This window comes from Poromitra crassiceps, assembly GCF_964638095.1.
Source record: "Poromitra crassiceps genome assembly, chromosome: 6".
NCBI classification, from domain to species: Eukaryota; Metazoa; Chordata; class Actinopteri; order Beryciformes; family Melamphaidae; genus Poromitra; species Poromitra crassiceps.
The window spans coordinates 33653952-33669047 of record NC_139627.1 but is presented as its reverse complement, the minus strand read 5'-3'; the positions used below and the strand labels follow the sequence as shown (position 1 = coordinate 33669047).

Here is a 15096-nt window from a genome sequence, read left to right as displayed (position 1 = left end):
GGTTCAAACATCAAAGTCTGCACAGACATGGATGTCGACTGCACAATTTTTGGCGGAGGCATATATCCGCGGTGCGGTCGTTCTAGTTTTATCTGCCTCTGTCTCCTTCCTCTTCTCTTCTCTTCCTGCCCCAATTTCCAGTCTCCACTTTCACAGCCATGACAGAAGACCATTAATTCTGTTTTCTGCTCCTCTCTCTCTCTCTCTCTCTCCACCCCCCCCCTCTCTCTCTCTATCTCTCTCCACCCCCCCCCCCCCGTCTGTCTCTCTCTCTCTCTCTCTCTCTCCACACCCCCCCCCCCTCTCTCTCTCTCTCTCTCTCTCTCTCTCTCTCCACCTCCAGCATCCTCCCTGCTGCTGGTTTGGTTAACATGAGGCTGTCAGAATTGCTTAGTGTTTTGTCAGAAAGTGCTGGTACCCTTGAGGGCCGCAGTCCTACTGGCTGGTGGCTGGCTGGCAGGCGTGTAAATGACAGTTGCATTTGCAGGCAAAAGGAGAGAGAGAAAACAGATAGAGAAGGAGAGAGCGCTCTGTCTTCTTCCCCCTGTGTCCTTTGATTGGACACTGATTGTAATATGTGGGCCTCACTGCAGCCTGATAAAGGGCAGTAGTATGAACAAATGATGTAATTACAACGCCCTAATGTGACATGAGTGGAGAGAGCTGGAGCGGGAGAACACTTTCTGTCAGCATTATTAAGTTCACATTTCTCTCTACTATTTGTTTTGCTTGTCTGACTGCTATTTGGACTGACACTGACCTAAATTCTTCACTGTCTGACAGATAGACAGACAGACAGACAGACAGACAGACAGACAGACAGACAGGCAGGCAGACAGACAGACAAGACAGGCAGACAGGCAGGCAGACAGGCAGGCAGACAGACAGGCAGACAGACAGACAGACAGACAGACAGGCAGGCAGACAGACAGACAGGCAGGCAGACAGGCAGGCAGACAGACAGACAGAGGCAGGCAGACAGACAGACAGACAGACAGACAGACAGACAGACAGACAGACAGACAGACAGGCAGGCAGGCAGACATACAGACAGACAGACATACAGACATACAGACAGACAGACAGACAGACAGACAGACATGCAGGTAGGCAGGCAAGCAGGCATGCAGACAGACAGACAGACAGACATGCAGACAGACAGACAGACAGACAGACAGACAGACAGACAGACAGGCAGACATGCAGACAGGCAGGCAGACAGACAGACAGACAGACAGACAGACAGACAGACATGCAGACAGGCAGACATACAGACAGACAGACGTGCAGACAGGCAGGCAGACAGACAGACAGACATGCAGACAGGCAGACATACAGACAGACAGACAGACAGGCAGACATGCAGAGACAGGCAGGCAGACAGACAGACAGACAGACAGACAGACATGCAGACAGGCAGACATACAGACAGACAGACAGACAGACAGACAGACAGACAGACGTGCAGACAGGCAGGCAGGCAGACAGACACAGACAGGCAGACATACAGACAGACAGACAGACAGACATGCAGACAGGCAGACATGCAGACAGACAGACAGGCAGACAGACAGACAGACAGACGGACAGACAGACAGGCGCGGTCGATCAAACTGTTTAGTAGAAAGAGGACAGCGGTCAGGCAGGGGCCGAGAGCACATGAAGGGTCATTCAAGGTCAGGTCAAGCAGCAGTCAACACAGAATACAACCTGGCCTGGCTGTCAGGGATTTAAACCTTATAAGTTAGTTACTTAGTTATCCTTTAGTTATCCCCATGGGGAAATGCATCTGCATTTGACCCATCCTAGGAACCTTCCTAGAACTATAACAGTGAGCAGCAGCAGTGCAGCGCCCAGCAGCGACCAACTCCAGTTCTTTGGTTATAATAACCGCTTGTCTGTAAAAGTACCACAGTGATCTGAGTCTGAATGTAGCTGCAGCAAAGCACAACGATCCAGCCCTCAAGCAACAATCATGAGGTCAGAATAGCCACTGGGCTCCACAATGCATATTGTGACTCTGTGTGATCCAATACACTGATATGATACACTGTAATATTTCATATTGTGACTGTTATAGAATGGAATTTCACCACTCCGCTATATAATAATTATAACAGCTTATATAAACCAAATTGAATGAAACCAAGAGCCAGAAAGATGTATTATGAAAGTATATGTAAAGCCATACAAACTCTGACAAACTCCATTGTCAGAGGACTGAATCTCAATGTACACATCTGATATGTCATACAGAGTCCGAAATATTCAGTGGCGATGTCACAATTTGACATACGCTTTATACTGCAAGGCAGGAAAAGAGGGGGGGGGGGGGAATGGGATGATCTCTTGTAAATGTGTGTGCGTCGGTGCAGTCTGACTGGGAGACTGTTATCAATTGTTATGGAACATGATGCATTGTCCAAGGTTTCAGCAAAAGGGAGAAATCCTCAATGCCACTGGGGTGAATGTATGTGTGAGATGTCACTAATAAGTCATACCATTATGCATATGCAATTATAGCTTATGCCAATGGAACTTCAATTTTCTACAACAGTGACTCTCTCTGTGTGATCCAATACACTGATATGATTCATATCAGTGTATTGGATCACACAGAGAGTCACAATATAAAATATTACAGTGTATCATATCAGTGTATTGGATCACACAGAGAGTCACAATATGAAATATTACAGTGTATCATATGATATGATACACTGTAATATTTCATATTGTGACTCTCTGTGTGATCCAATACACTGATATGATACACTGTAATATTTTATATTGTGACTCTCTGTGTGATCCAATACACTGATATGATACACTGTAATATTTCAGACAATCAACAGAGAATATTTCCACTGCTGTGCATTTACCTTGCAATCCACTCCACTATCTTGTTCTTTCATTTATCAAGTGATCCTGCTAAAAAAAAGTGCTTTCTTGCTATATGTTTCATAAGTTAGTGCTCTGTGACAGAGGCCTACTGATAAAACATCTTAAGATTGAGACCTATCAGAGGTGAGTTAAGATGCAGTAAGTGGTTTGCAGCTCTGATAGGGCGACTGATGTTTTCAACCCTGAAAATGACAGCAACAGTTAAAAACACACACACACACACACACACACACACACACACACGAACACACACACACACACACACACACACACACACACACACACACACACACACACACACACACACACACACACACACACACACACACACACACACACACACACACACACAGCTGTGGATGGGAACAGAGTCCAGACATGTTCCCTCTTATCAAGTATGGTCAGCGGCAGCGCTCTGTGCTCTGTGTCAGAAATCCCCTTCCAGGAATTTACAACTACTACTAGGAAACCAGTTTCTAACTGGACAATCTGCTTTCAATGGCCTTATGCTCCCCCTTCACCCAGGACGCTCTGCTCAAATTGACATTACACTTTGCTCTTTAGGCGTTGACTGAAGACAGAGGCAAGACATAGGCTGCAGGCATGCCCTTCTAGGTAGGTAGCTATGCAATGTAGTAGGCAGGTCTATCATGTATCAGTGCAATAGTCTGTACTGGGATATGGGACATCATCAGCCAGAAAGACATTGATGTTTGCTACTTATAGATGGAATTATACTGAACATAACCTTTTCGCTGGGGCCACCCTCAATGACCCCTAGGGATCCAGGGTCCTTTAAGGGGATCCACTTTGAGAACCACTGGACTAGGTCATTCTCACATGTGTACTCTGTCTCTAAATGAAAACTGGTAGGTTTTATGACTAGTTTATATGAAAACAAAACAAGCATGCAACTGAAGTCAAATATCAATTTCGCAGATGCATTCATAATACTAACCTTGCTCTCTCATATGATATGCTATAAGTAAGCTATCTGACAGGTCAGCTGTTACTTAACGGGCGCTCCCATAAAGCGCTGGACCGGGGAGAGATGGCCTCACGGAAGAGACCGACATGCCATGCAAACACGGATTGACTACACCGTGGAGAAGGAAAAGGCTGCTAAAAGTCTCCGTTATTCCCAGTACAACCCCCCTCCAGCTCATCCCACAACGGCTCTATATAATTTGAAGGGAATAGGGAATAATAGTTACGCTATTGCGAGTGCTGTGCAGCAGTTAAAGCGCATCAGCCCACTGCTGGCTTGGATTCACTCAGAGCGAAAAAAAAAAAAAATCATATTGCACATACCCGATATTCCTCCGCCGACCACTATAACGTCGTACGTGTTGCTGGGCGCAGTCATGATGGTGCTGTCTGCTCCGTCTCTTCCCAGGCAGTGCGCTGCGCTGTGTCCGCTCGCCTCGCCTCGCCGCTGAACGCAGAGCGCACCGAGGAGCGCATCTGTATTAAAAGCGCCGGGCGGGCAGGCCCACTCCCTCCAGACCCCGCCTACCAGTAGTAGAGCACCGCACTGCTTTGTGGTTATGAGGGATATTATGAAATGTAATGGTCTGTGCTGCAGACATCACTCGTGTCCTCATGAAGCATAAAACAACCATATAATGTGGACTTTGATCCTAGTGCTGCTTGGTGGCATAATTTATACGGATACAAATATGGAGGGCTTGGCGCCGCGCCACACGTTTTGCAAACAAAAAAAGAGTGGACAAACTTATCAACTGTTGATAATGAGACTGTCTCACACAAATACACAAATGGAGAGATAATCTAATCCAGAGGAGCTTAATACTGTATACAGTACTTGTAACCTAACATTATAGTGTGTAGCCTACACAGTGTATAACGTTAGGTTACAAGTAAAGTTAGATCGATGTGCAATTAGGCTACATCTAATTTTCATGCCTGTACAATTGACTGTGTCTCCCCTACTGTCACCCCCAAGCTGAGTGGACAGCCCATCCACTCAAATAAATGAAAAAAAAAAAGCTAATTGGCTTAACAAACCACACAAAAGTCAGAGTACTAGAGTAATACAATCTGTATTTCTAATGTCGGACCTGATCAACGGATTTCACAGGTGTATTCTGTAGTTTCTGTTGCCCCCTTGTGGACGGTTACAACCAGCAAAGAGCTTAACTTTGCTCATTATGGCGGCCATTGGCGGGCACTTCGCCTGCTCATGTGCAGTGTACCAGGTTTTTGGGAGTATTTCAGTCACAGTGAAGCAGTGATATATATCTAAGGATCTGTGTCTTGTGTATTATTAAAAGTATGCACAGTAGTACAGCACAGCTATATCCATAATGGACATATTGTGGTTAATCCTAATCCTGGTTTGATCTCATTTATGAGGTAAGCTATAAAGTCCCACGCTAGCACATCTCTGACCTTTAGGACTAGGGCAGCTGGAGAAGAGAGGGGAAGGCAAGGGTGAAAGTCCATAATTGATGCTTATGCTCTCTACCATACAGCCCACAGATTCCATTTGTCTTATAAACACTCAATGTAGACTGCAAATGCTTTTGCACAATCCACATTTCAACTGTCTGAAAGCTTTAAAATCCTTCTCGAACTCACCCTCTCTAGGCTACATCTCTTCCTTTGCGATTGTAGAGATTGGGCAATGGGGTTTATCCATCTTTTATCTGGATTCACCTTATCAGTGTTGGTGTCCCTAATATTTTGTACATTCAGTGTATGATTCCTGGGCATCTTGTTTGGCTAGAACACAAACTTACACTTACAGAAACCTCCTGTGGTACTTGGAGATGTTCATGGATTTTCTCTGGTGCTTGATTTATGTGGAGTACAAGTGATACAAGTACTAAGGTTAGACTGATATACTTGCCAATATACTGGGCCGATATTTGATGAAATATAGCAGTGATTCTCAAAGTATACGGTCCGGGTAACTCCAGGGTTCCTTGAGGAGGTTCCAGCCTCCAGGGGGTCCCCAGCAAAAAGGGTAATGATTTATTTTCACTAGAATTCCAACCATAAGTAACACAACAGAATATATGACTATTTTGGTCATGGGTTTCATACGCTTTCTGTAATAAAACATCTAAAAGTGTGATGACTTTGTTTTGCAGGAGCCTCGTGTTGGTCGTTAAACTGATTGGGTGCACCTGGGCCCGGTGTAGGGCCCAGGTGTACTCCTTGGGCTTAAGACGACCTTGAGACCATTCAATCCTCTCCTCCTCACTGATGCACTTTATATATATATATATATATATATATATATATATATATATATATATATATATATATATATATATATATATATATATATATATAAAGAAAAGAAAGGAAAAAAACATACAGAAAAACAAGAAAAAAAAGAAAAACATCAACACTCCAATATCACAATGTGGTGCCACCAGCCACACAAGGTGCTTACGTGCCCGCAAGAGACGCTATGTATGGGATCTCACACAACCCTGAAAGACTAGCCGGGCGAGTTACCCGTCGCCCCTAACCTCATGAAGGTAGGCCAGAAACGGGTCCCAAATAGTTAGAAATCTATTTAGTGAGTTGGTCCTCAGGAACCTGAGTCTCTCCATCCGTATAACAGAGGTCATGTCCGCCAACCACAGTTGAATAGAGGGTGGAGAGGGAGACCTCCATTCCTGCAGAATGAGTTTCTTGGCGATAACTGTCCCCTGTGTCAGAGATTGTTGCACAGCTGTAGGGAAGTTGAGAGAGGACTCCGAACAGCCGAAGATGGCGAGTTCTGCATCCGGCTGAAGGGTTATTTTGTTAGCCTTAGAGTACCAGTCAAATATCCTGGCCCAGAATCTGGTCAGTGAAGGGTAAATCTGGTCTCATGAATAATATTCCCATTCCCAATGCCCCAGGGCAGAGACAGGGACTCTGTCCTGTGAGTGAGCACCGTCCATCGGATGAGACGTTAAACCGAGGTCCTGACTCTCTGTGGTCATTAAAGATCCCATCGGCACTCTTCACAAGAGTAGGGGTGTGTAACCCTGGTGCCCTGGCTAAACTCCCAAACAGGCCTTTCTTCCATCAGGTCAGGTCACTCCAGACCAGGTCAGGTCACTCCCGTAGCTCGGGGCCGTTGGGGCACTTTGATGACATCACCACCCATCTTCAAACATCTCGTTCTGCCGCCAGTCTCATGCACTCCACCACCTAATCATCCCTCGATATCTAATTGGCACATTCAGTCCTCAATTCTCCACCATGATAGCTGATGTATGGTGAGTGTTCTGGCACAAACTTGCTACACATCAGTGGTGGATGAGGTGAGCCCCACCCCCCCCCCCCACCCCCCCAACACACACACACACACCATGATATGTAAAGCGCTTTGGGTGCCTTGAAAAGTGCTATATCAATTATTATGAATATTATTATTATTATTGTTGCAGTGCCCATTTCCCTCCCTCCCCTTCTCCCCATTCACAGCCTGTTGTTTTTTTCTTCTACAATGCGCTCCGTCAGGTCCCCCTAACTTAAGTGCACTCCCCAAGTTGAAGTCAATCCGATGAACGGTTCTGGAGACACGCGAAGGACAGACATACAGACAGACAGTCCTGGAATTATAGTATAGATGGATTAGTGCAGTACTCGTTCCCCAGTTCAAAGTCGATCGGACGGACCGTTCTGGAGACACATGAAAGCCATGTTCTCATTGGTCGAATTGCACAAAATTCGACAGTGCACTTTCAGGAGTTCCCAGCAGCGCACCTGCCAAGTTTGAAGTCGACCGGACAAACGATTTTTGGAGATAAACCACTTTTTGTGTTTCCAGTAGGTGGCAATATGCAAAATTGCACAAAATTCTGTACTAGCCTATAGAAAGAAGCGGCTGCACCGCTTAAAAAGGGGGGTGTGTTTGTGCAAATTGTCCAATCAAATTGCACCAAATCTGGAGTACTAAAAGAAGACCACAGCTTAAAGAGCACGGCACAGTTTTTTTTTTATGAATTCACAATGGCATCACTTGTTGTTGGATGTTCTGCTGGGGCTGACATCACATGTGTACAGTTCCATTTTAGGAACAGTGCCCCCTGCAGTTTACAAAAATGAGCCTAGAGGCAGTAGATTTAATGCCCCCCCATAGGACATTTTTCTAATGGCAGTTCAGCAAAGCCATACTGTAGTCTACGATTTTGATGGAAGATGTAGTGCACAGATTCCATGTGGACATAATGACTAATTGCCATGTCACAAATAGTCCACTGCTATCAATGACAGTATGAAGAAGAGATGGGCAGTGTAGCTGGCCTTTCACATGTTGAGGATTTATTTTTACATTAAAGACATGACAGGACATGGGGTGAGTTATCAGGGATTAACCAATGTGTGTGCTTTCATGTTTTAAGTGTGCATGACTGCATATCTGAAGACTGAAGGTATGCAGGAGTAGTTCACCGAGAAACAGGGACTGGAATAGCTACAGACACATTGTATGCCATATATCTGTTGCCCATTTTTTCAAAGGGGTCTGTATCAGGTTTTAGAATGGATTATAAAGACCTGTCCAGCTTTTTCTTTATGAGAAAATCCAGAAATTATACCCTCCACCCCTCATGCTCATTTCAGATTTTATACCAGCAACAGGTGTGTGTCGCCTGGCTGTCCAGCAGAGGGCAGCAGTATTCTGAAACTGACTTCAGCCTAGTCTTGTGTTTCTTCACCAGGCCTCACACTTCTTTTCACTGTCCTATCACTTTGGCACTCGTAGGCTGTCAGAAAAATCTGGTTCTTATATAAACCATCATTCATTTGATGTAATGGAACCATTTACTAATAATGTGTACAAACTAATTTCCCTTTTCACAAATCTGCACAAAAGGATGCTGGCAATGGAAAAAGAAAAGTTATCTCCGTTTTAGCTCCCATCTAGTTTAGCTGTCATCATACTGGTGAATGTGTTTATTGACACGATTTAAGTGCCAGTACAATTGTCATGATTGTTTTCATATTCTTGCTCTCTAAGGAAAGTATGTGCTGACAACTCATGACAAACAGCAAACTGGCTGTATAAATGGTTAGTAAATGAATGGTCATATTGTGAAGCCCAGACCAGAATGTCTGTTGTTCATGTTTCACATCTGCCATGTTCACGGACCGTGGCACGCTAAATGTAAAGACCCAAATTCCTCCTGGACAAGAAGACACATATGGCACAGTACGATGAAACATCTCTCTCCTGATTTTTATTGTACGGTTGAATGGTTATGATTAGGAGCCAGGCTGAAGAAATGTGTATGATGTCTAATATGGATGATGTGAAGGCTTATAAAAAGAGACCATATGTGCTGCCTCACACCTGGAAACACACGAGAATGAAACTAGAAATATCGCATCGTGGTTGTATGCCTCCGCCAACAAGTCAGCAGACTACATCCATGTCTGTCCAGACTCATACAAGCACAAATACCTTGAAGGCCACAGCGCAGTGGTGTGGTCATTCAGCTTTATGCACTTTAGACAGTGTTTGGGGGTACCTCAACAACACGGCTAATTCATTTCAACATGGAAAATGGTCCTACCCCAAAACCACCCACATCCTCCCAAACACTCCCCCTACCCAGACCTCGAGCCCCAACTCTCTAAGACCTTCCTATCCCTAGCTACGGCCCCTTTCCCAGGGATAGCCCCACCCCTTTCCCTCACAACGGTCCTTCCCAACACCCAGAGCCCTATCACCCCACACCCTATCCACTCCCTCTACCCACCCCTTGAACCCTGACTCTCTATGACCTTCCAATCCCTAGCTACGGCCCATTTTCCATAGCCCCGCCCCTTACTGATCATGCCCCCTCCCATTACCCACATCTCCCTAGAGTAGACATTCCGCCAACCCACCCCTCGAAACCCAACTGTCTACGACCTTTGTATCCCTAGCTACAGCCACTTTTTCCCAGCTCCGCCCCACCTTCCTTGACCCCCACACCCACTCCCACCACCCTAGCCACCCCTCAAACCTCGACCCGCTACGACCTTCCTATCCCTAGCTACGACCCATTTTCCCTAGCTCCGCCCCTTTCCCTCACCACACCCCCTCCCACCACCCACACCCCCTAAGCACTCCCACACCCCCTACACACTCCCCCTACCCACCCCTCGAATCCCAACATCCCATCAAGGCGTTCCTGAGATATCGCGTTAAGAGTCGGATGGACGGACGGACAACCCGAAAACATAATGCCACCGGCCCCGGCTATCGGCGGGTGGAGGCATATAAACTACAGTACATTTGATAATAATATTTGAGTGTGCTGCTTCTTTCATTAGACAAACCAATCGCCAGAATAAAATGTTGGCCTTTTATGTGTCTGTAAACCAGGGATAGAATATCAACATAAATTTTAAACAAAATGGAAAAATAAGTTTCTAAAATGTCATCATTTTACATCTGACAACCTACAATCTCAATATAAATGTGAAACAAAACAGCGGTTAATTTGAAAACCTCACCACCTTTCCAACGTTAAACGCAAATAAAACAACTTTAGCAACTTTGGTTACTTACGTTTAGGAAAGTAAAACAACGGGTTACGCATAGGCAAGTGAAACAACCTTGGTTATGTTTAGGCAAGTAAAACAACTTGCTTAAGGTTAGCGTTATGGTTTGGGTTAGGCTTAAATAACAAAAACATTAAACGTGACTCACGGTTGAAATGTAGACTTTGGAAATGCTGTGGCCATGATTGGGCGTCGAACACGGCCTTCCGGTGTGAAAGGCAAGTGCGCTCTTTCAATGGTAGACTCCATGATGTGTTTACCGTTCATATTCATGTATCTAGAAAGGGAAAGTGATATGCAACGTATTTTGGTTCAGAAATGTTCATATTCTACATATCCGTGGATTGCAGAAGCATACAATGCAGACATTTGATTCTGGCGAGCAGGCTGAATTAAACGCCTCCTTGGTCTTACGCTGTTGGGACAGTCATCAAAGAGCAGTTAGCATCAGTCTGACAGCCATTATGCTCCTCTGTCATACTGTCACACTGCCCCCCCACATAATTATACCTCCTGCCTCATGTCACAAAGTGTGTGTGTGTGTGTGTGTGTGTGTGTGTGTGTGTGTGTGTGTGTGTGTGTGTGTGTGTGTGTGTGTGTGTGTGTGTGTGTGTGTGTGTGTGTGTGTGTGTGTGCGTGTGCGTGCGCTGATAAAGGAGAGACACAGTGAGAGGAGACAGCAGAGAAAGGCAGATTAATCTCCAGAGTGGAGGGGAAAAGCTGTTTATTAGGTTCACGTGTGAAGCAGCCAGCCTCGCTGTCAGTTGTGTTCTGGATTGAAACGTGCACATACCGGCATGTTGTGCCGTTTCACAAGGGAGGGTAGCCTTTCAGCTCTGAAAGCAAGACATCTGTACAGTCGGTGTGTGTGTGTGTGTGTGTGTGTGTGTGTGTGTGTGTGTGCGTCTCTGTGTGTGTGGGTGGGTGTGGGTGTGTGTGTGTGTGTGTGTGTGTGTGTGTGTGTGTGTGTGTGTGTGTGTGTGTGTGTGTGCGTGTGTGTGTGTGTGTGTGTGTGTGTGTGTGTGTGTGTGTGTGTGTGTGTGTGTGTGCGTGCGTGCGTGTGTGCGCGCGTGTGTGTGTGTGTGTGTGTGTGTGTGTGTGTGTGTGTGTGTGTGTGTGTGTGAAAACATGGATAGGACATAGAAAGTCTGTATGATGTGAGCCAAAGCCCTGCAGTGCAGAGATCAGCAGATTTCTCTTGGAGCTCTGCACTCAAAGCCATCCTCATTGCCACCATTTGACATACATTTTGTGTAGGTTAATTAATGCCATACTTTATTAATCCACATAGGAAAATTCTCTTCTCACCCCAACGGGGAGGCCAAAGCATAGGGTGGACTACAGTGCAGCACTGGCATTGCTGCTTCATGCTGCTACACCGGCTGGAGGGGAGAGAGACCCAGGCTGGAGGAGAGAGAGACACAGGCTGGAGGGGAGAGAGACACAGGCTGGAGGGGAGAGAGACACAGGCTGGAGGGGAGAGAGACACAGGCTGGAGGGGAGAGAGAGAGAGGCTGGAGGGGAGAGAGACACAGGCTGGAGGGGAGAGAGAGAGAGGCTGGAGGGGAGAGAGACACAGGCTGGAGGGGAGAGAGAGAGAGGCTGGAGGGGAGAGAGACACAGGCTGGAGGGGAGAGAGAGAGAGAGGCTGGAGGGGAGAGAGACACAGGCTGGAGGGGAGAGAGACACAGGCTGGAGGGGAGAGAGACACAGGCTGGAGGGGAGAGAGACACAGGCTGGAGGGGAGAGAGAGAGAGGGTGTGATGGGCAGCAAAGGCTCAAAAGCTTCAAAGCCATGGTGATGTTGTTAGTAAGTGACGTGATCATTATAACCTGCAGAGACACCAGGAGGTCCTGCCACTGCATGCCTTTCTGTCAGCTATCAGAGACTTCAGCTTCACAGGAACCAGGTACATGTACTGTTGTTCCAACTGGAGGTCACATACTGTAGGACCACAAACCTCAAACTGTCTCCTCTCTTCTCAGGTACATTTATGTCTGGTATTGGAATCTAAAACTCCCCATTCATTTATTCAAATTCCAAACTGACGTATCTGTTTCCTAGTGGTTCAGTTATGAAAAATGGGGATTTTAAAGGAACTATTCACCGCTTTTCAACCAGCTTTGTATCATTACAATGTGGATAGTAGATGAACAGTATTTAAATTCCCTCCATGTTTCCTGCAACGAGAGCCCCCCCCCTTTTCTGCCGGCAGAAACTCCGCCCTGCCAGCTGGTATGCCTCGTTAAAGCTCATTAAAGCTCTGGATCCGATTCTCCGTGGATGCGTAGTAAGTACAATCTGTAGTTCGAATAACAGCCATGCGATCTGCTCTACTTCCTTGAACCAGTGACATCACTGGTTCAGATCCTGGATTAAAAAAATGTTTTTCACACTATATCCCAATTTCAGATCGAGCGCGGTGAATAGTTCCTTTAGGAATCCTTCAAAGAAACCAGGGATTGAGTTGTTTCAATTGATTCTTGTTCCATTAAATACAGTTTGTAAATGTCTCTATATCATTTTTAGATGAGTCAAGTATTAGTTCTGATGGCGAATGGCTTCAGGCAGAGCATAGAGTCCAGCATGCATAGAGACTGTATTATCAAGAGTTGGTGCCATGAGGCTGATATCTGAAGAGGCTGAGTGAGTATACAGAGTAGACTTATGCAGAGCGGCCACAACACTATGGGGCAAGAGTGTTTCTCCAAGTCACAGCATTGGTCATGTCATTACTAACGATACACAACAGGCAAAAGCGTCATCAATCCCGTCATGGATAGTAGCTACGGTTTCAATATTGCTGACGGGTCGGGAACATCACCAAAGATTCAAATAGAATAATAGATTACATTTAAAAATGAACATTGAATGACAGTCCATACAATTTCACAAACCGCCACCCAAAAGCTGGCCAAACAAAGCATTTATCCTGGGTCTTCTTCTTTTCCGCAGGGCGCCCTTTACGCTCTCTGCCACTGGTTCTGTTAGTCTTCCAAATGATTCTCTCTCCTGTCAGTGTCGGCCATGTCTTACACAGCTAGATGAAAGTCTCCAGGGAGTGTGTCAAAGGTTTATTGGGCGGATAAGCAAAGGGAGAAGCACGGCACAGGTGCTCCTCTATAGATCCTCCATATGTCGGGGCTTATATGGACCCGCTCGTTCACGTCCGCTGCGTCGGTTCCCATGCTGCTTTTTTTAACAAGGCATGTTGTTTTGTTGTGAAAAGCTGGCAGCGTTTTTACAGCATGGCAGTACAGCCTTATTCACATGTGTTATGAGCTCTCACACTGTGTTTTGTGAGCGTGTGCTATGAATTACTGAAGCCTGTAATGAGTGTAGTGCTTCTCTCCAGCGCTTTGTGGAGTCTGGCTTTATGTGCCGGGGGAGACAGGCTTCCATAACGGTTTGTCCTGATTGACGACTTGGCAACTTCTAAGTAGTGTGAGTATGTGTGTCCTGTGCTGTCCAAATCCCCCAAGGGCTCCAGGTCAGCATATGTAGATGGTGTGATTGTCCCAAATGATCATTCACAAGATGACAATAAGCAGCTTGAGTTGCTGTCCTCTTATCGAGCCGATAAACAACCAAAAGGCTCGGGATAGCGTTAGGGCGAGAGGTGATGCAGGATCTTGAGAGTTTGTAAGGATTCGGAAGGATTCTGCTCCCGGCTCAACTGCACTCCTCGCAGTTGCAGGCCAGGATGTACCTGTAGGTGGCGGTGATGCGCGTGCCGCCGGCGCAGCGCAGCCTCACGGCCTTCAGCTTGGAGGTGTGTGGCCGGCAGCAGGAGCAGCTGCTCTTGAAGGGCTGCTTGAGCACCGAGCTGAAGGAGATGAGGGGGTCGGAGCGGGACGTGTGGCTGCAGTGACCCTCGCAGCGAGCCAGCAACACCATCTGCAACACAGCAGAACACGCAGAAAACACACTGTTAGACTGGCTTTGCACGGTGAAACTTTCATGCAACTAGTTGCCGTTTGCAAATTGCATGAAACCTAGGCTAATTTCCATGCAACTTGACAGTTACACAAACACAACAATACAAAACGAATGCAACACAATAGACACGCAATAAAATTAGCTAGCTAGATTGGTAATTTTTCATCTGTCCTAATTGTTTTCTTGCTAGATTTGATCGTTTTCTCCATGGATAATATTAATTTGGACGGATTTACACACTAGCTGGCTACTTTGTTTCATAATGGCTGACCTGGGGCCGGTTGCACCAACTGGTCTTAACTATGCCTGGTCGTAACTCCTACGTCGGTCTTAGTTAAGACCAGTCTTTAGAGTGGATTTACGCCTGTTGCACCAACACGGCTTACCTCTGGTCTTAACTGAGGACCGCAATGGAAATAAGCCTGAGGCTTTATTGTGTTTTTATCCTCGGTGACTGTCTGTCCCTGTATCTGTACCCTGTGTATGTTGACATTCACCAAATAAAATCAATCAATCAATCAATCAATCAATCAAAACTATGCTGGTCGTAGCAATGTGCGTCCATGTGAATTGTCGGGGAATGCCCTCTGATTGGCCCATAAATGTGCCTCGCGCCGTCACCCACTACTGTATGTGCGTCACTACACCCTCCCTCCTCCCACCCCCCTCCTCCTGTAGAAGCCCCTGGGGAAAATGGCGGCGGCGATTAGTGTCAGGCAGTCTGAATGAAA

The 15096-nt window shown here is 46.2% G+C and overlaps 2 protein-coding genes across 2 annotated transcripts in view; both read right to left on the bottom strand.

The window, feature by feature from the left end:
- mao (monoamine oxidase) overlaps positions 1 to 4333 on the bottom strand; it is a 39928-nt gene extending 35595 nt beyond the window's left edge. Inside the window, exon 1 of the mRNA XM_083638722.1 lies at positions 4216 to 4333. Within this exon, the coding sequence (XP_083494848.1) occupies positions 4216 to 4270 (55 nt within the window). The 5' untranslated portion in view covers positions 4271 to 4333. The remainder of the gene's footprint in view (positions 1 to 4215) is intronic.
- A 9765-nt stretch (positions 4334 to 14098) lies between these two features.
- Positions 14099 to 15096, bottom strand: part of ndp (norrin cystine knot growth factor NDP) — a gene marked incomplete at both ends in the record, with an annotated part of 5905 nt that continues 4907 nt past the window's right edge. The window contains one exon of the mRNA XM_083638685.1: positions 14099 to 14323. Within this exon, the coding sequence (XP_083494811.1) occupies positions 14099 to 14323 (225 nt within the window). The remainder of the gene's footprint in view (positions 14324 to 15096) is intronic.